The sequence below is a fragment of the Chinchilla lanigera genome, unplaced genomic scaffold (genome assembly GCF_000276665.1).
Source record: "Chinchilla lanigera isolate Chin_1 unplaced genomic scaffold, ChiLan1.0 scaffold00048, whole genome shotgun sequence".
In the NCBI taxonomy this organism is placed as follows: Eukaryota; Metazoa; Chordata; class Mammalia; order Rodentia; family Chinchillidae; genus Chinchilla; species Chinchilla lanigera.
Window position 1 is genome coordinate 14,367,036 of NW_004955449.1, and position 27,554 is coordinate 14,394,589.

The window sequence follows — 27,554 nt, forward strand, 5'->3', positions numbered from 1 at the left end:
CACTGCAGTGGGAAAGGGGGCTTTAGGGGCCTCCTTCTGGAACAAGTGGGTCTGTCCAGTCCTGAGCTCCTCAGCACAGCTGGGGACATGGCAGTTATAGTCACAGGAGCCCAGGGGCAAGACACGTTGATTTCCTTCCATACCTCTAGGGCCATCTGTCCTCCTCAGGCTCCTTTGAGGACAGCGGGCTGATGCCTGCTCCCTCACTGCCCACCATAAGCCTGGGGGAGTTGGGGGTCGGCTCCTAACCAGCGTTCTCCTGTGGTCACCTCTACTGAAGCCTCCTACCAGTATGGTGGCCCCAGGAGGCACACACACAAGGTGCAGATCTGACAGCTGGGCCTGATCTCTTGGGACAAACACAGCTCCTTCAGCGAACAGTTCCCAGGACTGTTCTCAGAGTCACAGTGCAGCGTGGCCAGGAACTTCATGTCATACCTGCCTGATGTCGCCTGAGCTCTGCTCCCAACCCGGGGGCTTGCTCCTCTGGAAAGCAAGGAGCAAGATGGGGCTCGGGAGGGAGCCATTGCGCTGGGTGGAAATGGCCCTGGGGACCTAGGACATGAATGCGGTAGGAAGATGGCAGAGAAAGCACAGCCTCAAAGTCCTTTCCTAGTGCAAGCCAGCTCTCTCTTTGCTTCTGGTCTTCAGCCTCCCTACAGCAGAGAGAAGTGGAGAGGGCACTGACTCCTTCCCAGACTGCCCTGTGAGAGCTCCCAGGGAGCCGTGGGAGAGAGGGCAGGGCCCTCGGCCTGCCTGTTCCATGGTGCTGCTCACTCCCACCTACTGATGGGTCCTTCAGGTCAATACTCTTTTTGAAAAGCAGTTCTGAAGGGCTCTGTCCTGACTCTTGACCTCCAGCCTCTTTATCTTGATCTGCAGCAGAAATCACTGAAGGCCAGGGCAGGGCACCAGGCGTCACAGCTCAGGAGCCGACTCCAGCTTCCCTGGGCCTAGCAGAGCGGACGGGCCTCCGTGTGCTGGCTGTCAAGATGTCCCAACATCCAGGGCAGCGAGGCACAGGAAATTCTCGCAGTGTGTTCTCCTCAGTTCTCTCTGGGAGGTCACTGCTTCATGCACTGGCTCTCTAAGGTGCTACCTGGCAAACGAGTCATGGTCCCCATGAGAAGCCATAGCTGGCACCAAGACGCATGTACAGTGAGTCCATAGCAGAAGGACCATACACGCCAACGTCTCAGACCGCAAGGGGACTCTGCAGATCCAGAATCTGAGGATCATAGACGTAGCACAAGACAGGACTAGTCCTATCTAATAAGTCTGACCTTGACAAAGCCGTAAGGTCTCTGTGCTTTAATTTTCTCATTTTTATAGCTATAGGAGTGGACCAGATCAATTTATGAGGAGCCCAAAGATTCAGCAAATGTTTAATTCTAATTTCATTCTTTAAATATACCTTAACTAAAAAATTGCAATAAACACAATACCTTCCATTGTATCTGCAGTTGCAAAGCTTTAACGCCCGAGGCTACCCAGCACATGAACTTGAGTGACTACAGTAATTTGTCACTGGGCAGTCTTCATAATGCTCCTCCTGCCATCTGTGTAGTGCTGGCGCAAGGTAAGTGTGCGTGCACGTGTGCATGCTTGTGTGTGTGTGTGCATGCCAGGGACCGAACCCATAGCATCAAGCTACATTCTCATTCCTATTTGCTTTTGAGACAGGGTCTCACTAAGTCATTAAGTCACCTAGCCTGGGCTCAAACTTGCCATCTTCTTGCTTCAGCCTCCCAGGATCACAGCTATGTGCCACTGCACCTGACGACAGGAGCCATTTTTAAGCACAACCAGAACACATGGCAGGAAAGGGGGCACTGCAGCTGCCACTCACGTTTGTGACCTGAGAACAGGCTCACTCTCCTCACAGAGAAGACAGTCAAGCTTACAGATAAACCTGCACTGACGGAATGGTATTTATGTCCATGTTCCGGTACACATAGGACTGCCCACATACAACACCAGCAGGCAAGGTGAACCTGTATTTGTGACAAGCACCTAAGTCAAACAGTCCTGGAGCCCACTACAGAGAACTCTTGTTTCCATCCATTCCTGCCATGGTGGTAGTGTTAATAATTCCTAATAACACGGGGCTCGGGGGCTATTTCATTACATGTGCCACCCCAAAATCTGCCTCTTTGGAAGAAAGGTTATTTTGCACTGATTATTTTGAGAAGCTACAGACACAGGAGAAGCTGTCCTCTCTGCAGGAACCACCCCTTTGGAAGAATGTCTCTGTCCAGGAAGAGCAGGACACATCACTAGAGAATCCTGTCCCCGGCGATGTTACTGGAGGGTGCTAAGCAGATCTTGCCCTTGACTTGGGTGCCTGACTCCGGCACCTCCCCATAAACTCATTCCCGCATCTTCACCTGGTTTTCAGAAAACAGTGGTATTGAAGCCTGAAGTCCAAGCCTCCGCTGTGAGACATAACTCATTTCTCTCCCATGAACACCACAGCTACAGTTCTGGGGATTAACTCAGGGCCTTCCCACTGAGCTACATGCGGGCTCTTTTTATTTTTCATTTTAAGACAGGGTCTCACTAAATTCCCCATGATTTACAATCCTCCTGCCTCAGTCTCCCAGAGTGCTGGGATTACAGGCATGCACCATCACACTCAGGGTTATTTTCTTCTGGTTGGTCGTCTTTTTTTTTTTTACAAGAATCCATCCTCAACTAGGAACTATGAATGGTAAGGAAAAAATTACTTTCTCCTCCTATACTGCGCAGTACCTAGGCTGATCTAAATGAACACAGTCCCTGTGAGTGAGCTGTGGGATGGAAGATCCTGCGTGTAGCACTGTTACCCGGGCCTGCTGCTTCTGTGTGATGTCCCCCATTACAGAACACCTCGCATCCCTTCTCTAGCTGTAACCAACTGAGAGAAGAGAAGAACCAGAGGACAGACGTGGACACATGCGTGTGCACATATACATGCTCAAGTGCACATGCGCTACAGAGATAGCGCCAGCGCGGGTGCGGGGACCCCATGGGAAGGAACAGACACGGACTTCTATCTGATGAGACTGAAGCAACCCATCCACTCAAGAGGTTCGTTCTTTTATTTGGTAAACAGGCCTCGTCTCCATTAGAAACAGGGCCTTTAAACTGGGAGTTTTGTTCCAGCTGCTACTAAATTTTTGCAATAGCAGCCCATCCAAAATGACAGCCCAGCACTAAATATAGGGGTTGTGTGTTTAGAGAGGCGTCAGAGAGGCCTGAAGCTGGAGCAGCTGACAAGGGGGTGAGAGCGCCACCCCAGGCCTGGTGACTAGGTGGCCTCCATGTCCTCCTCCGCCCTTGGCCTGACTTGCTGGGTGTTTGGTGATTAAGTTCCTTTTGAGGGGATTAAGAACCCATCAGCCTAGGCCCACTTTGAGATCATATTCTACACAAAAATTCCTAACGAGGTGCTCATTTCCAAAAGATGCTGATAGGCAGCAGGGTAAGGGTCTGCCTCCTTCTACTTGGAGTATTTTTAGCGCCTTGCTGCAAACCCCCGAGGCTGGATGCAGCTCAAGTTTCAGCAGCCACAGGACTTCAGGACACCATATTGGGAAACAAGGGAGACTGAAAGATAGCCAGCCACATGCTTAAGCAAACAAAACCCGCAAAACTTGCTCAGGAATTCCAACTATTCTGCTGGGAAGCGTGACCTCTGAGCTGACCCCTAACTCTAATAGGGCTCTCTGCATGCTGCTCTATCTGACAAAAAGGACAGGTGGCAGGCAGGGGACCTGGGTGGGAGCAGAAAGGACTCAGCCCACGGGTGCTGCCTTGCCTTCCGGCAGGCAAAATACAAAGACAAAGAAAAAGGGTATAGTATGAGATGAGACACATTTCAGAACTCAAACTGGACACAAGTTCTCTTCCTGGCAAAATCCCTGACAGGATGGCATTTGCATAAGTAAATTTCCAAGAAAGCGCATATCTGACAATCCTGGATAATTCCACCTCACTGACACTCTTCTGTCTGCAGAGCATGCAGGGATTTGTCGGGGCAGATGCTCATTTTAAGAAAGACCTGCTTGACACTCCACCATTGTGAACTTATTGAAAACATCAGTGAGAAATGGTTCTTTGTACCATAAAATGGATCATTTGCGATATCTGTTATATATGAAAGTTCTCTGGGCAAAGATTTGATTTACAAAACCTCAACTGTCAACTTGCCAGGAACACAATCATGCCATCAACAGAGCTGTTTATAAAATGTTACTGCAGATCTGCCACTCAAGGCATAAGGATATGCTGCCTGTCAAATGCTGGCTCAGAGCAGGGATCGCTATTTCCCCCTCATTCGCTTCTGGACAATCTGGAGACTTGGGGAGAAGAGTGACAGGTCAGTGCTCCCAGAAGCAGCTCTGCCCTGGCACACAACTACCTTTCAGACATTGTCCCCCTGAAATCCAAACCGTCCCACACCCAGAACTGAGCACAGGTGCTAAAGTGGCTGCACCTGCTGGCAAAGAGGGCAACGTGAGCGGAGCATCTGGCTCTGTGTGTGTGTGTGTGTGTGTGTGTGTGTGTGTGTTCATTTGTGCAATTTGGTCCCTGCTATCTTGGCTCTTCCCATCTTTTATGAAAATGAGTGAGAAATGAAAAAACCACAAAAGGGCCAATGTTCATAGCAAACAGCATTCTCATAAATGTCACCTAATTATGGCTAAGGTGGAAACTGAGATGTGACAATGGCAGTGATCTCTGACCCTCAACCAGAAACCTGATGGACACATCCACTCGACTGTAAAGGAAAAGAACCAAGGCAAAGACTTGTCTGAAATGCTGATAGTTTCTCAGCTATTTTATCTAAAAGGTAAAGTGTAATTAGGAACTTAATTTTTTAAAACTCTGCAAATGACAGGTACACCCCACTCTTCCACTGATGTTGTAAGAAGCTGCCATATCCAGAGGCTGACCCCAGGCTGCTTCCCTGAGGGTCTCAGAGAGGCTGGCCATAAGCAGCCCCTCCCTCAGAGTCAAGTGAACATAGCTCCCACCCTGCAAGATCACAGCTAAGCTTCCACGACCCCAGCTCTCCTCACTTGCTTTGTGAGGCATTTCCTTCCCGCTCTGAGGGAATGTACTAAACAGAAGAACATAGTTTCAAGACCTATAAATTCTTCATTTTTATAAAGCTTGAGCAGTTATTTGATCTTATCTTCAACAACATAAATAAAGATTGCTCTTCCTGAAAAGAAAACCAGTGTAACTGCACCAGGAAACAGCTCCCCTGGCCCTGGGGTCTGGTCCGCAGCCTCACCAAGGCCTCGCTGGGCGGGACCTGCCCCTTGACTCTGTCTGGGAAGCCAGCACTACCCAAATGCTTTCTACTCAACAAGTCAGTTGTTCCTGATACACTCCTTAATTTTCTCCATTTGTCAAAACTCTCAGGAGAGCCAGGTCTTCGGAGGGCCACGCTAGGCTCTGCAGGGTCAGGCCTGCTGGAGTGGAGTGCAGGGACCCTGAGTAAAATCTTGACAGGCTGCAACTAAGCATCATGTAAACATGTGGCCCTCAGCAGCCTATTTCTATGGAGCTATCTATGAGAGCTTAAAACAATGAGAGGGAAAAATACCCGTCAGCAGTAAAAAAACCAAATCTAGGAAAGCAGAATGCTGACCATGTTACAGATTCTGTTAGAAAACATGCTATGAGTGCCTGGGTACGGATTAAAGATTAAACATGAACTTCAAACTGCTGAGGGACTCTTCAAAAAAAAACAAAAACATACAGTAGCCACTAAACAGGACTTCACATGTGATCAAAATTCTTTATCACCTATCAGCTCATCTTCTTAGAGTCACTACAAAATAACCAGTATTTTTATCACTAAACAGTCACACACTCTATGAAGATCAAATGTTTATCATAAATTATTCATGTACAGTAATGAATATTAGTAACACAACTCTGGCCACATATCATATCTATCGACCGCTTGTCCCTTGCCGAGTGTTGTGTAGAATATCATGGGTGAATTTGCTAAGAACACTGTGAATGAGATGTGATATCTACCACAATGAGAGGTGGTCTTGCTGGGCAGTTCAGCCTGGTCTTGAACTCATGGTGCTCTGAGAAGAGTATTATTCTTATCTCTCTGTTACAGATGAGGAAAACATGAGTGGGAAAAGTTTAACAACTTGCCTAAAGTCTCACTGCTAGTGAGAGTCCGGTGGCACCCGAATTCCTAACTCCTACACTGCTGTCTCCAGAAAACACAGATTCTGTTGAAAATGTTTGGAAGAAATTAATGAATGGTACACAGAAAACAAAGCAAATGTCACATCAGTTAATTAACTTTAGAGAAAGAAATGAAGGTCATATGAGCCACGAGGCATGGCTGTAGTACATGACTTGGCTCAGATGTGAACAATATTGGATGATCAAAATACTCTCAGCTTTGGAGCTTGACTGTAATTCTGTGGGTTTGGACTTGTTTAGCATGTGTGGGGCCCCGTATTAATCCTAAGTTCTCTATCTCTATCTCTATGTATCTGATGAGTTCATCAGACCACCATCAAGTGCTTTTTAGAAGAAAAGTGCTAGAAAATGCTTCTGCTTTCCTGAAGAAATGTTATACTTTCTCTATGGACTGCAGGAATAGCCTACAATAATTGTGTTTCCTTCTAACTCTGCTTGCATGGCAAACTAAGGGTGAAACAGTACGTCAACTTAGGGCCACACTGGGTGACTTTATGGCATGTACATCCTGCCCTACTCCCAACTTGTACATGTACTTCCTAGTTCTATATGCATTATTTCAAATATGCCTCTTTGCATCCTTGGAAAAATAATGTCTACTATAAATAATGTAAATTCAATTTAAAAACAATTTCCTAAAACACAGACAGCATAAATCATATTTCATACAAGATCTGTTTGTCTAAAAACGTGTCAGAAGATGCAGCTTAGAACAGCTGTCACTTCTAAAACGCGCAGAGGATATCTGTGTTCCTGCCAGGTCAAGTGGCACAGCGAGCTGCTGAAGGCTCGCTGGCTCCTCCTCTCTCCTGACCAGCTCTCCTCACACTGGGCGTGGCACAGCCATGTGCAGGGCAGTCAGGAGGAAGGGGGCATTTTCACAGCACCAGTGAAAAAAGTTTAGAGAGAGAGACAGGCAGAGGCTGAGAGACTCCAAATACAGTTTTCCATGAGGTTTTTGAAAGAAGTAACGCTGACTTCTTTCTGGGGAATGCAGAGGAACCGCCCAGGACTCAGCGAGTGAGCCGACCAGCAACAGTGCTGTGGGTGAAGACGCTCTTGGTGACCAAAAGGTAGATGAGTGCAAGGTTTTCTACGGAAGGTGGCAGTGGTACTGTCCTGTGAGTGGGACGGAGTCCTCACAGGAAGACGGGCTCTGTGCACAACATAAATGACGCTGCTAAGGAGGTGAGCGGTGTCTAGAAGGTGTTTGTGCGTTAGTTCACTCACACCTGGCATGCACGCTGGGTTTTCCACACTCTCACTTCTGGCCATCTGGGCACGCTGCAGGGCAGGGACACATAGCTCAGGGGACTCCTACTGCCTTCTTGGCAGAGAACTGGTCTCCTGAATGCAAGCAGGTTAGGACATGCCCCAGGGGTGTGTGTGCGCGCGCATGTGTGTGCATGTGTGTGCGCGCGCGCGTGTGAGTACAAACCCAGTCCTCTTAGTTCTTACCCTGTTTGGGTAATCCCGCCATGCCCACCCAGCAGCGTTTAGAGCCAGAGTCTGGTTTCCCTCACATTTCTTACAACAGCCACTCTGCCCTGTGATGCCCACGCCCTTTCTTTGGGGCTAGGGATTGAATCCAGGGCCTTGGGCATATTGTGCTCGTGTTCACTGTTAATCTACACCCGTAGGCCCCAAGTCCCTTTCTTTGAGGGTCTTGGGCTATCCCTCTCCCCTGTACTCCATGATCCTGAGCTATTTCCATTTTAGGTGTTTATGCCAAAAACAATTAAGAATTTCTACCTTTCAGGACTGAGAGAGATCTGGGTTTCCACACCTACTAATCTCACAACACCTGCTTTAAACGTGAAGCAACAAAGGGAAGAAGGTCACGACAGGGATTTCCCAAAACTACTGTGACAGAGATGTTCAGAGCTCCAGAAAATCTGAAGTCTTAAGCAGACAGCAGCTTTGGCAATAGGGACCAATTACTTATAATGATTACACTCCTTTGGAAGGATTCACCAATTAAAATAGCACTGACTTAACCCAAAAGACATAACACTTCACATGAAGTATCTGAGTGCAACTCTGATGGGATGCCACCTGTGCCCACAGCACACCAGGTAGTGACACAGCCCAGCAGCCAGGGCCCTTGGCACAGACAAGAGGGTCTGAGCCATCTGGAATCCACAGGATGAGACTGTGCAGTGACACCAATGTCACTGGGTCCTTAAGAGTGTCGGGCTCCTTCTTCTCGTTCCCCTCCAACATGTATGTCCCCCAAGAAATTGTACAAATTGAACATCACCCATTCTAAAAATTGGATGGCTTCACTTTCTTTCAATTTACTTGTCCACTCAGTCAACATTTACATGACAAGCCCTGGACTAGACCAGCACTGCCCAGTCAAGAAGATATTTAAATTTAAATACAGTAAGGTAAAATAAGACTAAAATGCAGGTACACAGGTTGCATCTCAAGTGCTCAGTCTCCACACACGGCTCTGTGTTGGATGGCACAGAAAAACAATACCTCCAGCTTACTGAAGGCTCTCTAGGGAGGCATCAGGACAGGCAGTCACAGGAGGGGTGTGACCAGGTGAGAGTGACAGACACAGAGCTTCTACACTTACTGAGCCCACAACTGAGTAAAAACAGTTTCTTGTCAAAAAGTGGCATCAACAGGTCAGTTATAATAGTGCACCAGGCACTCTAGAAGGCTGAGGCAGGAGGACTGCAAGTTCAAACCCAACCTAGGCAATTTAGAGATTTAGTGATCCTTATGGTTTGTGTCTAGATGTGCCCCCAAAGCCTCATGCACACAGGGGGCAGGCTTCTAGAGTTTGTGATTAATTCATGGTCCAAAACTGGGATTACGGGCGTGAGCGCTACGCCCTCCACGGGCAGGCACAAAATAAGGGAAGGAAAGAGACTTGCTCTCTGCTGCTCCTCTCTTTTGCTCTGGTTGCTTTCGCTGCCTGTCACTGCCATGAACTGTTGCCCTCTGCCATGAGCCACCCTGCCTTGGAGCCAGTCGAGTCTGCACTGAGACCTCCACAAACTATGAACTAAATAAACCTTTCCTTCCTTAATTCTGAGCATCCAGTATTTTGTCTCAGCAATAGGAGAAAAGTAACCAAGACAGTGACACTGTCTCAAAATAAAAAATAAAAAGGGGCTTAGAGATGTAGCTCAGTGTGAGGACCCCAGGCTTACTCCCCAGTACCACCAAAAAAAAGGCAGGGGCATCAAAAAGAAGACTTAATGGGGAGATGAGGAAAACGGTGAGGAAGCCTTTCCTCAGAAAATGGCACCCAGCCACGTAGATGGCAGAGGCTGGGACAGAAGGGTTGCAGTTCCTTTCCCTCAGAGCAAGAGGCTCTGGCCGGAAGCACAGCGCAGGCACATGAGCCTGGAGTTGGGAAATTCAGTTCCTCTGACAATTCCCACAGCATGAGGTCATCAGCTAAGCAGCCCGGTCATCTTGGTTTGGGCTGCTTCACATCAAACACTGACATGGAAACAGTAACCTAATTTAGTGAGGACTCCGTGGGAGCCACTGCTGATGTGTCATAGCTGTGGAATGCCTGAGACTGAGATAACCCAAGCATCTGACAGGCTTTCACCACATTTCAGGCCGCCCAGAAACTAGGGAGCACGGTCTGCCTGAGTCTGTGAAGTGTCACAGAGCCAAGGTTCCAGGGCCTACGGGTGGCGCAGTTCACGGCAGGCACTCCTCACCTGCTCTGAGCTTTCTTCTGCTGGGTCACATTCCTTGTGGTTCCCCACACAGGGGACAAGGAGCAGGGCAACGGAGGAGCTACTGGAACCACAGCACTGATGCTGAAGGGCTGGTCTCCAAACATCAGACAGACAGACAAGCAGCAAATGGCACCAGATGCTGGTGAAAAGGAAAGTGTCCCTAAGTGCAGCCTTCTTCTCTCCAAAATCAGTAGAGACAGTCTGCAGGGTTTTTTAAAAGCCGTGAGTTTACTGCAACAAACTCTTGAGACTAAACACTTCCCACAGTAAATGAATGCCTTCAAAATCTATTCTATACTTTCTCATCTCTTTAAAGCTAAGATGGGAACCATCCCTATTTGGAATGATGTGTGATGACTCAGGGGCCACAGTGCTGAGATGCTCAGGGCATCAGGACTGTGCCTGCTGCAGCCACCCACCCCAAAGGCCTGAGTGGTGGCCTGCTGCTCTCCGTCCTCCCTGCTGTCGACTGCCATCCCTTCTGCTGAGAGCCAAGCTCTTCTAAGCAGCAACAGGCATGACAGCCTCCGTTCTGCAGTGTGAAAGGGCGAAAGCCTCTCAGGGAGGTGCCGTGTGCAAGGGGTTAGTGCCCCCACCTCTGAACCCCGAGTGAGGACTGAGCAGAGGTCAGCAAGCAGCCGTGCTGCACACAGGACGGAAGCTCCAGGAAACATGCGCCTTTGCAGACTGGGAGGGGAGGGACCCAGAAGGGGAGACTGCCTCGGAACCCCATCAGCCAGTACCTTAAAGCCAAGCTGCTGGTAGCTAAATCTTACAGAACAGATTTGCATAAACTAAACAAGTGTCCAGGAGAAATGAGGACACCATCATCTGCACAAAGCTTCCCACTGTTCCGCCAACCTCCCACACCCTAGACAGGAGCCACTCCTGGACCCTGTTCTCATGCTGCGGCTAACAACAGACCAGGGCCAGTCCGGGTGCTCTGAACACAAACCAGCACTGAAAGCACCCGGAAGAAGCACCAAACAAGACCACAAAGGGAATAATCACTTTCAGTTCTGAAGGTGCTGATGGCAATGAGGGGGTGCCAGGCAGTACATCCCATGCCGGCTGGGGGCCGTCACAGCCTCCTGTTCTCTGTAGGCTGCCTCTGAGCCTGGCTCATCCACTCTCATTCCCACGTGTGGGGTCACAGAAAATGGACTCCACACTGCCAACCCCAAGCACAGACCTCACCTGGCAAGTATGGTAAACACGCAAGTAAAGCCCCACATGTGCCGATGGTCTCTCACTTAAAACTTCCTCTGAGAGATTTCAAAGTCCTCCCTTAACAAGCACACCTAGAAAGTGGGAGGCCTCAGGGCAGACAGTGGGGGAAATTTTTGAAGGAGCACAGGTGAAAGATATCATAAGACAACAGAAGAGCGAGGTGCAATGGTGCATGCCTGTCTTTCCAGCTACAGGGGAAGCTGAGGCAGGAAGATCACAAGCTTGAGCCTAGCCTAGGCAACTTGAGACCTTGCCTCAAAAAACAGAAAGAGCTCAGGGTGTGGCTCATTGATAGAGTGCCAGCATAGCATGCATGATGCCCTAAGTTCAGTCTCCACAACTACCAAAGGAAAAGACTAGGGAGAAAAGGCCAGGTTGGTTTTACTGACACATGGTGTGTAGAGAACCTCCATGGCTCTTTAAGCCTGAAAAATAGTGTTTAGCTTACCTGTTCTTAGCTTAAATGTTAGGACTTTTAAAAAATTTCTCAAATAAAACAAAACAAAACCTCTTGGCTGATGAAGTTCACCTCATGCCTGCTACAGCAGGCAGTAACTGCTTCCCAGCCCACAGAGTGGTCTGAAGGCTGTGCATGAGACTTTGCACGACAGGGCTGAACTATTCTGTATCTTCTCACTAAGACCAGACGGACAACTGCCAGGATATGAATTCTGCCAGCAACCTCCCTGCCTGGAAGCAGTTGAGTCTCTGATGGGAATACAGCTCAGGCCAATACCTGGATTGTAGGCTGGTAAGACCATCAAACAGAGAACCCAGCCCAGACTTCTCATCTTCAGAAACTGAGGGATATTGCTTATACTAAAAAAAAAAAGGATTGGTGGGAAGTCTGCAGTTTCTCATATATATTTTTTTAGCCATCAACTGACTGACAGGATCTCAAGGGAGAAAATGCTGAATTTCTGGACTGTTCATCCCAAGAAAAAATATGTAGCTCATACAAAGCTTCTCCAGAAAAGTCACCTTGAATGCCGAAGCTTGATACTGCCACTTGAACTTTGGAAATGGTATTCCTCCTGCTGTCCTTGGAGGCTCTGGTCTAAACTGCATGTCAGACTCTCTTAACTGCTCTGCTGCACTTCTGTCCTTTATGACACCAGGAGTAGCGATGCCTTCTGAGAACATAGGACCATGGGCTCTCCCTAGCCCGCACGAGTAAGAGCATGTGACCCATGTCCTGTAGGTTCTCATCACTGGGAACACTTGGGCAAGGCTGCTTTATCTTAGGTAGTCTTCATCTTGCTCCTAAAAAGCAGGCACTATTTGCCTCATTTGAAAAGGAGGCAAAGAAACTTGTCCCAAGGTGCTTTCCCAGGCAATCCGAGGGAGTGCAGATTTGGGTTTTTTGGCTACCAGCAGAGTCATGTTCTTATCTGCTTGGCTACACAGCTGCCCATGGCACAAAAGAAAACTGATGGAACTGTTCCTTATTTAGAAGGGTGGGGAGGAGCTCCAGAAAGAGCTAGTGGTGGTACGTAAGTCTGTGCGCTGTTGGCACCACACATAGCGCATACGGTCTGGAGTCTGGTGTTTTCTCCAGTCAGGGCCTGGCCCACTCCTCCTCCATTCCCACAGGAAGTGACAGGATCCAAGCTGCTGGCGGCAGCCCTAAAGAGAACCATGGGCTCTACAGAGCAGGCCTATACCCCCACCAGAAAAACCTGAGGCTTTTTCTAGTTTTTTGTTTTGTTTTGTTTTGTTTTGTTTTTCTTCCAGTACCAGGAGTCGAACTCACAACCTTGCGCTTGCCAGGCAGGCACTTCTGCCACTGAGCTAAATCCCCAGCCCCAGAGGCTTTTTCTAAATGTGAATTCACTAATAATCTCTCCACACCACCATCTGGCTTATTAGAAAATAATTTAGACATATTTGGAAACAAACATGGGCAGGAGAAATGGAAATCACATACACTATGTACATACACAGAACACAGCTTGGAAATGCACCTTAAATATCCCTACTTATATCTACTAAAAAATAACTCATGATTTAAAGTCATCGATTTTTAATACCAGCTCAAGCAGAAAGTTTCAAAGCAATACTACGTTCATTAACTTAATTTTAATCTCCATTAAAATGCACTCATTTCTGGCTTTCTTCCCAATCTAGTTAAACACACACATCCCAAACCGCTGGAAACAGACCAATCGCATGCAGTATTTTAGATAGGGCCTCTGAGGCCTGACCTCTGCTTTCACCCTACAAGGCAAGGCAGGCCCAAGCCTCCCCACTGAACCTCTCTGATTCACTTAAAATTGGGATGGAAGTTCCTGCCTGTCCCATTTTGCACAAGTCATAGGACACTCAGACGGGTTAAGACAAGTGACAACTTGGCGAACCGGAATACCTTACTTAAGTATTTCCACATGACATTCCTTAGAGGCATGGTAGCTTCTGGTCTAATTCAAAATGATTCAAATTTTATATGCTTCTCGCAAAGCTTTAGTGCTTGTTTGGAAAGTTTAAAAAGCCTTAAACTTCAAATGCCTTGCAATAAAATAAAAATAGGTCTACATGCACCACAAGTCAGTCTTAAGACAATTAGGCCACAACGGGGGCTCAAACATGAAGCAAGCTGCCCTGGACTACAAGCAGTGGAAGCATAATTACCTGTTTCTCCCCACAGTGTGTCAGTGCCATTGAGTTCTATTTCATGTTCCTCTTCCATTCCCAGCAAGCACTGGACCACCTGTCAGAAGTGGCAAGGTGATTTAATGAGTTCTCATAGCAATAGGTGCTTATTATATTCCACATATCAAAGGAGAGTGTTGTTTTTTAACCATTATTATCTCATGCTGCACTAGGAGATAAAATATAATGAAAACCATTTTCAAGCATAATTCGTATGCTAGTCACACTTTCACTTGCAGAGAAATTAAAAAAAAAATCTCAGTGAATTTCAGCAACACTGTTCAGAATTACTAGGTACTCAGAATTCTAATGAATTCCAACCTGACCCAAATATGCCAGCCTAATCAACAAAGGACACGGCAGATCATATAAAGTGCAGTTTCTGCATAAATCACCAAATGATGGTGAATCCATTTTTCACAAGAAAGGAAAATAAGGAGATACATTTTATAACAAAAAAAAAATTTTTTTTAAAGTATTATCCAAATGATTTTCAGACTGGCAGCATTATTCTTTTCCCTTCTGGGCATTTTCCTGCCCAAGAGCAAGTTGGGTTACAGGTACAAAGGCAAGAAAGCTGGCTCTCAGGGAGCCAGAAGATATGTGTCCAGACCACAGCCCATGTTTATCCTGAGCAACAGCAGCAACAGGAGAGTAAGACAAAGCTTTCGTGGTGCCTGAGTGATAGTTTGGAAACATGTACACTAACCCCACAAACCTGGGAATGTCCCTTAAATGTCAAGAGATATGACTGCAGACACGATTACTGATCTTAAAATGGAGTGATTACCCTGAGTTACCAGGGTATATGGTGTATCTGCTACACATCTAACACATCCACAGCAGTTCAAGAAGAACTCAGGAGGAATCAGAAAAAGGAGGAGATAGAATGACAGGCACGGCAGTTGAGACTGACCCACTCCAAGAGACCACGGGCTCAGTATACAGCGGTAACCCAAGATAATCCTCAAAAAGCTAGGGAAGAATCAGGCATGGGGACATATATCTATAATCTCAGCATTCTGGGAGGCTGAGGCAGGAAGGTTATAAGTTTAAGCCCAACCTGGGCAACTTAGCAAGACTCATCTCAAAATAAAAATTTTTAAAAACCCAAAACATTAAAAGCATGCGCCTGCCTGGCAAGCACAAGGCTCTGAGTTCCAGTCCCAGTACAAAAAGCGGGGGGGTCGGAGTCGGGTACAAAAGCCTAGTAACAGATTCTGCCCTTGGAGCCTGCCAAAGAACACTGGCTTCCTCATACTGTCATTTTAGACTTCTGTCCCTCAGAACTCTAAGACTAAATGTGTGCTGTTTGTAGCGTGAAATTTGGTACAACAACATTAACAAACCAATCCACCTTTCAAGTCCTCAGTGGCTAAGGCCTGCTTTTTTCCATGAAATGATTACTGGCTGTGCTGAGATGGACTTTGCTCGACATTCCTCCTGGCCAGTTTTCAAATGAGGGGAAAACATGAACTGAGGTAAAGGTTCTACCTGTACATGGTGTGTGCAGTGTGCTCCTGGTGGTGATTTTTCATATTCAGATTTCACTCAGATTTAGGGAACAGTTCAGAAAGGAAAAAAGTGTACATTCACAATATATGTACTTAACACTCTCTCTGTATATTTTACATGAGCTTTAAGTGTTTGAAACGCCAAAAATCAGCCAGCCAGCAGTGTATGCTTGTATGTTTCTGCCCTGTTTTTAAGTGCCAAATGTCAGGCATCCAGCTTGGCATGCAAATTTAGTTTATGCCATTTTGGGGAAAGAATCTTACCAAATGCTGGCACCTCTAATTGCTTGAAGATAATAGAGAAACACACAGAAGAGCATGAGTAAAATGTTATTAAAATCACAAAGCTTAGACACAGGTCAGGAAATGACAATTAAATCTTCAAACTGAGGAATACTGACATCTACCAGAAATAAATGCTCTATTTAACTGCTGCATGAAGTTTTCCTTCAGGGTAGGAACTGCAAATGACAAGCATTCTTAAATGCTATCAAAGCATTACAGTTCTATTTTAAAAAATCCTTCACATGCTCAAGAATGACTTTAGAACTAGGACTCCATGTGATTATTTTTAAAAGATTACAAGGACAAAAAAAATGAATCAAAGGTGGAAAAAATGTAAGACAGCAGGGTGGAGGGTAAAAGTAGTGTGGGGAGGAAGAGAGACGCAGGAGGCAGGGTGTAGAGTGAGCACCGAGCACGAGGCCTTGCACGGGAAGAGCAAGCCCGGCTGTCCCGTCACGTTCAGGCCTTGCTCCGGAAAAGGTGTGATGCCACCAGAAGGCCCAAGCACGTGACCAGAGCAAATGGCTGGTTCTTAGAATCCCTGTCTTCTGTTCATTCCTCCAGTGTGTCACAGGCTCACAGCTTAGAAGGTGACAACTGGAGCAAACAGGTGACCCCTGGATGGCAGCCTCCCTTTCCCAGGAAGGAGCCCCGAGGCCCACTCACCAAGCTGTGGCCCATGCTGGCAGCCGCTGTCAGTGCCTGCTGCAAGGCTTGGCTCTTCCTCAGTGCACCGGGCTGCAGAGGGCCCGGTGACCACTCACAGGTCAGTAGGTACTGGAGAATGTCACCATGGCCCCGCAGGGCACTGTGGACAAGAGCACACTGGCCTTTCTTATCCAAGTGGTCCACCTGTGGAGTAAGAGCAGGGGAGGGCACAGGTAAGAACCCCTTTCCTGTGAAAAGGCAGGTGACCCAAGCACTGTGCAAACACCTCTGGCATCAAGTGGATACAGGTCTGTAATCCTACTCCCTTCCTTGGCAGCACGCAAGTCTATCTGGTTTTCTTCCCAGCAATGAGAGCACTGATCAAGGCGTTAGGTCCCTTTACAGGACCAATGTTCACAAAACACCACCCGACCAAATGTCCAGGGAACTGCATGGAGCTCTCGGTTCTCCTGGGAATGTGTATGAGGACACAGTCCAACACTGACAAAGTCCTGTGCTTCCCAACTGGGTGCAAGGGTGGTATCTACTGTGAAGAAATTGTGATTTGGGAGAGAAGAACAGTTCTTTGGTCACTGAGCCAGGGCAGCCAGAGAAGACAGGGCAGGATCTAGAAACATAACTCTGAATGAGAAAGTCCAGGAAGAGAAACTGCTCAGGCAGGCAACCTGGGACATGTTGGCATGTAAAGTGGTTGGCCACAAAACTGGGGAGGGTAGCCACCAAGGGAGAGTGTGCGTGTGCTGCACACTTGCTAAAGGGCCAAAGGGTGCCTGTAATCCCAATGCTTGGGAGGCTGAGGCAGGGGGATTGTGGGTTCAAGGTCAGCTTGGGCTATACAGCAAGTCCTCAGTGAGCCTGACCTATATAACAACAGCCTGTCTCAAAACCCTCAAAAGACCCCAGACAGCAGGCAGCCCATCTCCCCATGTCTACACCTATGAATACTGGGGCTGAAGAGGCGCCTAGGGCCCAGTTCCACCATGCCTGCACAGCCTGGGGAGCTCTGAATCCTCATCCAAAGGCTTTGCAAGAGCTACCAACATGACGGGTGGATCCCTTCTGCAGAGCTTTCAGTTACCATGGGAGAGGGCCTGCTGGTCCCAGTGTAAAGCGAAAGAGTAAACTGAGCTCAGCTGTGGAAATGGAAGTGTGTGGTGTGCAGCAATGAGGCACCACTGTCCCAGCGGAGCCAAAATCCCCTTCCTCCTTCCTCCTGAGCATCCATCTGATGCTCAGGTGTCTCAAATGTTGAGAGACTAAGACAGAAACAGACCCACAGACAGACAGACAGACACTACATAGCTACGAGAGCCTAATGTTCTACTAGATTTTTATCTTTAAATCTCCTAATATGGTGAAAGATGATTATTAGTGGTTGACCTGTTATTCAAAAGACATATCTGTCAACAAAATGTTCATAGTAAGCCTAGGAGTTTACTGTGAGCTCAGTACCCTCTCACTTAAAGTGTTAACATGGATAACTCTGCAGTAACTCATAACACACAGCTACTTCACATTCAGGCTGAGTTAAGGCTCTTGCAGCAAGGCGCACTGTGGGTGACTCTACCTGGTTCCCACCTGGCAAATGAGAAGAAACCCAAGTAAGTAGGGGCTCAGGAACTTGCCTCTGAGCAAGGAGAGAGAGGATAAGTAGCTCAAGCACATGGCTTCTTGCACCTTCTAGTGCTTGTGTGATTGTTTTAAGAGGACACGAAATAAAATGGGATGACAAAAGGAGAAGGGAATAAAAGAAAACACTTAAAATCTTTGCAACCAGTGGTGATGCCATGTTAAATTTTACAATTAAGTTCTAGGTCATTGGCACCTGCAGGCTTTGCAAAGATGGCCCCACAATGCAGAGACAAAGTGAGGCTGGCCTGTGAGCAACAATTCCAGAGATTTCCAACCCTACCTGCGCCCTGGCCATCCCCCCCAGCAAGGAAGGCTGCTGCTTACCCTCGCCCCCTTCTTTGTCAGCAGACACACCAGCTTCATGTGGCCGGCAGCTGCTGCGTAGCAGAGTGCAGTCATGCCGTTCTCCGACACTCCATCCAAGCAGGCACCAAATTCCAGGAGCAAGATGACAACTTCCTCATGGCCGAGGTGAGACTGGACGCACAGAATGGGGGCATTGTTTAATACTTCGGTCCTGTAGTTCACATTGGCCCCTGCCAAAATCAGGAGACGGCTCACCTGTTGGACAATGTCCCCCAACAAGATTAATTTCTCACATGCTTGTCAGGATCACCAACCTTTGAGGAGAAGAGCAGTGTCTTCACCTTTTTGTTTAATTTTAATCTTAGATGTGTGTGCAGACACCAATCAGGAGAACATGGGAATAATGCACATTTTCACTGAGGTGAAAGTAAAATGGAACACCCATGATGGAAAACCAATGGTGCTCTCCACAACTCAGAAACGAAACCACCCTGTGATCCAGCAGCTGCCTATCCGTGTATATAGCCAAAATAACTGAAAGCTAGATCCCAAAGAGCTTTCTTCACTGCAGCATCTTTCACAAAGCCAAGAGGCAGAAGCAACTCCAGTGCCCAACAAGAGATGAATGGTTTAAGCAAATGTGGTCAAACATCTAGTGGAATATTATTCAGTCTTTAAGAGGGAGAAATTTCTGACACATGAAACAACAGAGATGAATATGAAGATATCTTAAGTTAAATAAGTCAGGTGCAAAAGGACAAACACTGTATGACATACTTAATCAGATCTAGAGTGGTCAAAAGCATAGAGACAGAAAGTGGAATGATGGGTCTCAGATCCCAGGCAAAGAGGAAAAGTGACAGCTGTTTAATGCACAGAGTTTTAGTTTTACAAGATGAAAAGTTCTAGGGACTTACTGCTCAACAATGTCAATATACTTTATTGAACGGTGCACTTAAAATGGTAAATTTCTTCTTACGCATTTTTGTAATCACAATTGAAAATAAAAATTTAAGTAGGTGTAGCCCCCTGCCTTCCGATTCAGGAGGTATTGGTGCATTTTAATGAGTTCTCATGAGATGCAGATGCTGCTCGTTTGGGAATCATACTTTGAAAAAAGTCCCTATTTATCCTAAACAGAAATTGAAACTTCATTTTCTGGCAATTAAACAATAATCAGAAGATTAAATAATTAATGAGATCAAGCCAAAAAAAAAATACAAATATCCCCTTTTCCTCGTATGATGTATTCCTAAAGAAAAAGTGGGACATAAGAGAATGTTTGTGTGCCCCAGGACCGTTGGCAACACAGTACTGCTGGAGACTCTCCCACTGCTTTTACTAATTACTATACCCACCATTTACTCAACACCGTAGATGCAGGTATCAGGGAAAATACTGTATCTACAGATTTCAAAATAAAGTCACTGAATATATGCAAAATTTAGCTAGCTCAGTATTTCCTTCAAATCTCCAAGTCACCAGAAAGGCATGATGCTCCCTCCACACCTACTAAGATGCCCAGTAAGTTTCTTCAAACGTTTCCCTTCAGTAGCCTGACCTGCATCCATCATTTCCCCTGCCAATCCCCAGCAGGACTTCAGGGCTGCCCATTATACATGAAAACCATGGAGACTGTGTCATTTATTTGGCTGGAGATCATTAATACATGGGGATCATTAAAAGCTACAGAAAGATAGGCATATAAAATTTAAGGCATTTCAGTGACATGTGTCACTATAGTAGCTGAGAGAACATTTACAAACTGAAAGGTGTGGGAGACAGATACTGCCGGATGGTGAAACTAGGGTGTACAATGACATACTGATAAGTTAGAATCCAACACGTAAAATCTGAATTGTCTTGGTTACTGTGGAAGCCTGAACCCCACAGATCTGGGACTCTGGCTTCCTCTCCGCCCTTCTCAGAGGTCCCTCCCTTGGCATCTTCCACTGAAGCGCCCTAGCCCCAAGGCAAATCTGAAACAATGCCAAGCAAGCTCCAGCCTGAGGGCCCCTGCCCTTCTAGGTCTCCTCATTGTCTAGACACAGATGTCAAAGGATCGCTCCTGAGAGAAGTGCCCCACACTGCACAGAATACCCCAACCTATGTACTAACCAACCTCAGGCCCTCTCCATCCCTCAGCATGCTGTTTCTTGGCTTAGCCCACTGCATCAGGCACTGGTTCTAAGTTCACAGAGAAGAAGACAGGCATACAAAGCCCCCCATGGGCATGGACCCCACACACCACTAGAGCCATCATGTACGCGTAAGGAAGGACAAATCACATAAAAAAGTGATGAGGAGGTCCTGTGGAGCCAAAAGGTACCGTGACCATCAGCTCAGTTGTTCACCCCATAAGAAGAACCATGAAGTAGCCACACCCAGGTCTGCACCAACCCAGCCTCTCGCGTCTAGCCTCCCACTGCCAACCAGCAGCTGTGCACGGGAAGGCAAAAAACACAGAGTAGGCAAGAGATCAGAAAAGTGTTCCTGTCCTAACACTGACTTAATGTGAGGCTCAGGTGAACAACCTCATTCTGTCTGATACCAATCTACATAGGTTCACTCTTAAAACCACTAGATTCAAGTCTAAGTCAAAAGTATTTTAAAATTCTAAGTGCTAAATAAAGTAAGGGCTTTATAATTTTTCCCTTTAAATAACCATTAACTTCATGGTAAGAATAATGTTATGCTAAAAAAGTACTTGGAAATTTTATTCTCAAGCCCTAGGAAGCCAGTTCAGAGTGAGAGGAGTATAGATGATATATAAGCACAGGAAGAGACCACAGGGGAGGAAAGTTTGTAAATTCCTTGGATGACTCTGCTGGTCAGTTACCATGTCCTCAACTCACCAACCCCATCCTTTCTCGAGACCCACTGAGTGGTCTGAATTCTCAACAGCCACTTTAACTCACTGTGTGACTCTCAGAAAATTACCCAACCTCTCTATGCTGCAGATGCCTCTTTACAAAACAAGCAGGACACCACCCCATTCTGCCCAACAACTTTTCTTTGCAAACAAAGTGGGAAGATACACATTCAGCTATGGTGAATGCCTTACAGGACTTCACCTGGAAGGTATGTGCTTAAAAGCAGAGCTTTCCAAATGACATTTGTCATCAATTCATGCTTTATCTGCTCCTGGGAAAAACATCTCTTTTGTTGGTACAACGGTGCAGGTATTTTTACCACATAACCTCCCACTAGTTTATGGATCCTCCCTGATCTGTAGTTCTCAACCCTGCTCTGCCCTGAAACCCCTGGGAGCATGAAAGTTTCCAGTGCCTGTGCCCCACCCTTGGAGATTCTGACTTAACTGGGACTGAGGCTGTGGCACTCAGCGCTCCCCAGTGAATCTACTCAGAGGCAGGTCTGTAAACACACCAGGTGATGAATGCACCTGCTGACATGGTGCGCGTGTACTGAGCTTCAGGTACCTCTCCAGCTGTGTGAATGGGGGAATGCTACCAATCCTAAACCCGTATTCCCTCAACTGAAAAATGGAGATACAGTTTCACTTGAGCCAATGTTATGAAGATTAAAAATGGATGAGTAAATAATGTATGTATGTGTGTGTGTGTGTGTATACACACACACACATAAGGCACTTAGCATAGCACTCAGTATCCCATAGGCTCTAAAAAGTATTAACTGCTACTGTTACAATAACTTCTTTGTACAGTCTTCAGAAGGGACAAAAGCACAGGTCCCTGGTAACCTAAAGATCTGCCCTTTTCCTCCCAGGCCATTCACAGCACAGGGCAGCAGGGAGACTGGAGGGTGGACAGACCTGACTCACCACAACTGTCAGAATCCAGGCAGGCAGCTTTTGTTCATAAGGCTCATCCAGAAATTTCCAGGTGTCTGCAGCAGCCACCAATCCGGAGATGAGGCAAAACACCAATAAAAACACCTCACCTGGGCATGTAAAACATGCCAGGCACTTTCTCAAGAGCTTAAGCAGTGAGGTTTCTGATCAATCTACGAGACAAGGTTTTTTGTCCACTCCATTTTGTAGGTGAGAAAACTAAGGATCAGAGCAAGTACAGCAAAGATGACCCCAGAGCACTGGTCACTGTCACAGAGCAGTTGGCAGCAGAGCAGCAGCTCTAGGTGGCCAAGCTACCTAAAGGAAGGTGGCAATATGATTCATCCTATAAATTTTTCCCAACTGCATGGATATTTTCCAACAATCTTCACAAGCGCTCCTTGCCTAACACTTGAAAGCGGCAATGTTATCTATAAAGTTATAGATTTAATGAATGTAAGAAAATCAAGAAGGACAGTGGGTACAGGCCAAGTAAAATGATCACAGGGATAGGGGAGATGCTGACCAGTTCGGTCATGAAGCGAGTCACAATCTCCTCACTGTCTATTCCAGAAGCTCACACGGGCATAGCTGTTACCAAATGTGCTCTAATTGGGATGCAGAAGGTGACTGGCTCCTCTGCCCCCTGCCAAGAGAAGTGAGGCCAAGTGCATGTCTCATTCCTGCTCTCCCTGCCTTCTCCCTGCCTGAGCAAAGTCTCACAACCTGAATTCTCCAAGTCTGCACCCTGTGGCTGGCAGCCAGTCCTGTGAGACACAACAGCAAAAACAAACAGCTGGATGGGAGCCTGGAGGTGCCAGTGGCAAGGACCCCAGTGGGCCAGCTGGGTGCATGCTGGCACAACCCTGACCTGGCAACGGGAGGCAATAGTGCTAGAAATCACTGGCATGCCTCTGAAATTACTAAGTAAGCATTCCAGAGCAAGTCACTTTAATTTACCAAAGTGGCAAACTGCAATTATTGCTCAAAATGACATTCATTCCTGTATGACAACATTTAATACTCTCTTTAAAAAAGTTCCTTAATTGCATGCATAATTTTAAATTACTGTAATTTGCTCAAGATTCTGTGAAAACCTTTTTCACCTTTGAAAGATTAAAAAAATAATTTAATAATAACCAGAAGCATAATGGAAAACCTTAAGGTTCTATAACCAAGTTGTAAATGTAGGTGACAATAGAGTTTTATAAAGCAAAGTAAAAATGAACAACTCTTCAAATTGCAAATACTTACAGAGAAAGGTTTATAATCCCAGGAGAGCCAAACTCATTTCATTATTATGTTGTATCTTTTAATTTGCTATTTTAAAAATTCGTATTCAGTAGAGTATGACATTTCCCATTTACTTTTCTCCATGTTAAATAACTTCTGTGTCCATAAATTCATTACAGTACTGAAAACAGATATTGTCATTCTTATTCTTATTTGGTACAGTTTTACTAATTATGGAGAAGCCAAATGATATACTATTAGCTAGCATGAGAAATGAAACAATGTTATTATCATACTCTAAATTCTAATTTTTATAAAATATAAATGAAAAAATTCTTAATGCAGCATCCTTTATATGGGAAATCTAAACTACAAGAGCCATATCCTCCATCTTTTTTTTTCTTCATCTAGAAAGTAAGCATTCCCTCTGACCAAGAGCAGCAGCTTGGAGCTGGTTCTTAGCCTGTACGATATAAAAGGTTTCCTGCTGGGTGTGGTAGCAAGTGGATCAGAAATCTAAGTCCAAGGGGCTGGGGATTTAGCTCAGTGGCAAAGCGTCTGCCTGGCAAGTGCAAGGTCGTGAGTTTGGTTCCCAGTACCGGAGAAAAACCAAAAAAAAAAAAGAAATCTAAGTCCAGCCTGGGCAATTTAGGGAAAGCCTGTCTCAAAATAAAAAAGAAAAAGAAAAACAATGGGGATGTAGATCAGTAGGAAAACTTTAGGTCTAGCCCCCCAGTACTGGGGTGGGGGTTGGGGGGTAGGAAGAGAATTCCTGCCCATCCACCTCTAAAAACCTGCATGTAGGTTCAGTGGAGACCCAAGCACTGACATCTACCAGCCTGGAGGTGAGTGATAATACAAAGAGGCAGGCATAAGGCAGGGCAGAACACAGGGTCCCTGGGGCAGTTCCACAGAAGTGCTCTGCTCAAAGTCAACTGGCCAAAGTCAGGGAGTCAAACCTAAAGTCCAACACTCCCTCTGCCCATCACCCTCCATCTCTGATGGGGGCTGGTTCCTCCTGGACAAGGTGCATTTTTAATCTCTGCAAAGACACCACCTGTGTCCAACCATGGACAGTGGTCTCTCTCTATTCTATGGCAGCAGGGTTCTAGGCTGGGAATCCCCACACTCAAAGCAGTGCTAGGTCCTCCTCAGGAGCCTAGGAAACTTTGTGACACCCTCACTTCTCAGAATCACCAGGGAGATGCAGAGAGAATAGGCAGCAGAATACATCTCTAATCAGACGCAGGGAATAAGACAAAGTTATCTCCAGAGTGTGGGTGCTGAGGATGAGGTGTGTGGACAGCAGGGAAGGACAGGCAGAAAAGCATCCTAAGAGTGTCCCCATGTCTCCTATGACTCCATTTCTGGCACATGTGCCCCTCTCCCAGGTGGGTATGAAGAACATAAGTGAGGAGAAGTGGCCCTCAGATGCCTGGAAACTCCTGAGCCAGGGCTTTGCCTAATCCTTCACTGGATGACCATGTTGAGTCTCCTTTGTGTTGCTAAGAGAGAAGATAGGTATGATGATCATTTCATATGAGAGATTTAAGGGGAAAGACCTGGCTCAATGGCAAGTAGCCTCAACCCTGGGACAAAAGTCCTGAACATTTCTTTGTGGCCTTAACCAGATATTTAGCTTTTACATGGATTCCATATTTAAACTGCATTAAATGGGGAAAGAAAATCTATCTTACAAAGCAGAGTAAAATACAGTGTTATCTTGGTTCACAAATTTGATTCTTTCCATGATTTTGGTCACAAGATAAGGAGGATAACCACCGAATCAAATTCAATGGTGAGGTTCAATGAGGAACTTATGGGGAAATTTGATTCAGTTCTCATCCAGTTCAGTTTTCAACTAGAATCATGGAAAAACTGATTCATCAACAGAGGTATCACTATATTTTGATGTCAAAGCCACTGACCAGGGAGCAAAGAAGTTGTTGGCTTAGCAAACAACCGATCGAACACACTTTCCATGATCAGAAACATACGTGTACATGAAATCTTTAATCATGGTTTTTCTGTGTACTTATCGATTTGTGTCACTCATCAATGCTTAATTTCCTATGAAACACAGCGATGGTCAAGATTAGTGACTCGAGACACCCGAGAAATCATTTCCCTGGAAATCTCCCATTGACCTTTGGCTTCCTTTATAAATTGCTTCAGCACATCAAGCTCTGAAATGTTGCATGTGCTCACAGAGCAGCCCAAGTACCCGTATCTTCCTGCCAGCCCAAAAGCTAAAGATCTAGAAGAAAAGGTGTTTCATATTAAAATTATCCGTTAGAAGCTCCCTGTCCTTTCCAAACTACCCACTGCCAGGGGTAGGAGAACTGGTGGAGGAGTAAAAGGGCAAGTGGGGCTCTGTTCCTCAGGCAAAGGGCTGCTCACCTTCACATTGGGTGTGTAGAGATTCCGGAGAGAGGCGAGGGCGGCAGACAGCCCCTCAGTGCTATAGCCAATCCACAGGGCCTGCAGATGGCTCGAGGAGACTCCAGTCTTCTTACTGAGGCCCTGAAAATGACCAGAGATAGAGCCCCCTGAGCATCTCTTTCCCACACAAGCCATCAGTTTCAAAGTGAGTCTGCTCCAGATGGTACAGGTATGTGGTGAAAGGAGTAAAATTCACACAAAGAATGCCTGAATCTCTGACCCTCTTGCCTAAAATCAAAGGTCAGAGAATCAGCATGCCTTTGCCATATGAATTATATTCCTGGGGAAAGAGATGGTAGATATGGATAGTTTCCATTTACAGAAGTAATTTAGCGAGGAAGAATAAATGACAGAATTAGAGAATGACTGTCTGTAACCCCTAGTGAATAAATAAGCCCATGCAGTCATCAGTAAAGGCTTGTAGCATCACCAAGTATGAAGCAAGCACAAATGCTGTACCTCCTGATGCAAGAAACGCTCACAACCACAAACAATCTTGACCAAATGATAGGACATGCAGGGGAAAGAGGAACATGTTAAATTCTACCAAGACAAACACAATCAGGAAATCCAGCGGTACAAAATTACATAGGTCAATATGCTCAAATTCTTGGACAAGTAAATAACAAGGAAACAAAAGAGAATGAATGAAGTAGGACATCTGGATGAGACATTTGGATGATTTCAAAGATACTCAAAGAGGGAATACGTTAACCTCAACTGTAGCATTCAGATGCACACTCATGATAAAATGCAGAGATGTGCATGGAAGTGGCAGTAAGTCAGGAGCGTGGCTGCTTTTATGCAGGAAGGGGGAACTGTGTTTGGAATGCAGCTCATGAAACGCTTCTGAGATGGCTCACAAAGCTGTCTGAAATCTCCAAAACCATAAAACAACAAGAAAGAAACTTTTCCTCCAACTAGAACATGCCTTACCTTGAAAATGTGTGCCTTTAGGATGTGGTGGCCAAGCTCCATGGTCTGCTGGCGGTTCAGTTTGCCCTCCTGCCGAGAGAACATGAATGCCAGAAGAGCATGTCCACTCCTAGGACAAGAAACACAAAAGCTCAGGATGAAAGATCCCATTCCACTGAACCACAGGCTCTCAGGTACACGTCACCACACATTCCCCAAACAGCCTTCCTTGTGACTATCACAAACCGTGGGTTAACTGCTGCCTCTTTACAAAGACGAAAAATATTGCTTGCTCTTCAAGTCATTTTAAAGGACTTTTTTTAAATTCCCCTATCTCTGTGGAGTAGCTCATATCGAGGCTCTGGCTGAGGGCAGGGCTGTTTTCAGAATCAGCCATCAAGTTGGAGAAAGTAGATCATTGGGGGCATGCATTTAAAAGGTGTATTTTTCCATAGTCCTTCCTCTTTCTCTCTGCCTCCTGTCTGCCATGATGTGAGCCCCCTTCATCATGATGCTCCGTTCACCACTGGCCTAGAAGCAACACAGCCAAGTGACCATGGACTGAAACCTCTGAAACCATGAGTCAAAGTGAAGACTCAGACTGGATTTGGCTGCCAGATCATGGCCTATAATGCCTTCCATAGCTCCTATCTGCAATAGCCTTGTTATACCTATTAATGTCCTACCCAGGCATTGCTCAAGTTAATAGCATGGGAAAAGAATGGTGGAGATGGTTTCTAGCCTGTGAGTCTTTGCTCAACTCTAAGAAGTTGAAGGCCTCCGGAATTGGTCATCAATGAGCCCTAGCACCAGAGGGAGACGTGAAGATGTTATGCGCCTCCTGACAGAAGTGCTTACCATCACCTATGAAGTATCTCCCCCTCTACTAATTAGGAAAATGTAAATCAAAATGGTGATGAAATATCACCTCAC

At 46.2% G+C, this 27,554-nt stretch overlaps 1 protein-coding gene across 10 annotated transcripts in view; it reads right to left on the bottom strand.

The window, feature by feature from the left end:
- Positions 1-27,554, bottom strand: part of Tanc1 (tetratricopeptide repeat, ankyrin repeat and coiled-coil containing 1) — a 232,318-nt gene that overhangs the window by 13,343 nt on the left and 191,421 nt on the right. For all 10 annotated transcript variants that reach the window (XM_013518767.1, XM_013518762.1, XM_013518760.1 and 7 more), the window contains 5 exons: positions 26,643-26,751; positions 25,665-25,787; positions 18,239-18,475; positions 16,280-16,465; positions 13,794-13,872 (listed from right to left, as the gene is read on the bottom strand). In XM_013518767.1, coding sequence (XP_013374221.1) covers positions 13,794-13,872; positions 16,280-16,465; positions 18,239-18,475; positions 25,665-25,787; positions 26,643-26,751 — 734 coding nt within the window. The remainder of the gene's footprint in view (positions 1-13,793; positions 13,873-16,279; positions 16,466-18,238; positions 18,476-25,664; positions 25,788-26,642; positions 26,752-27,554) is intronic.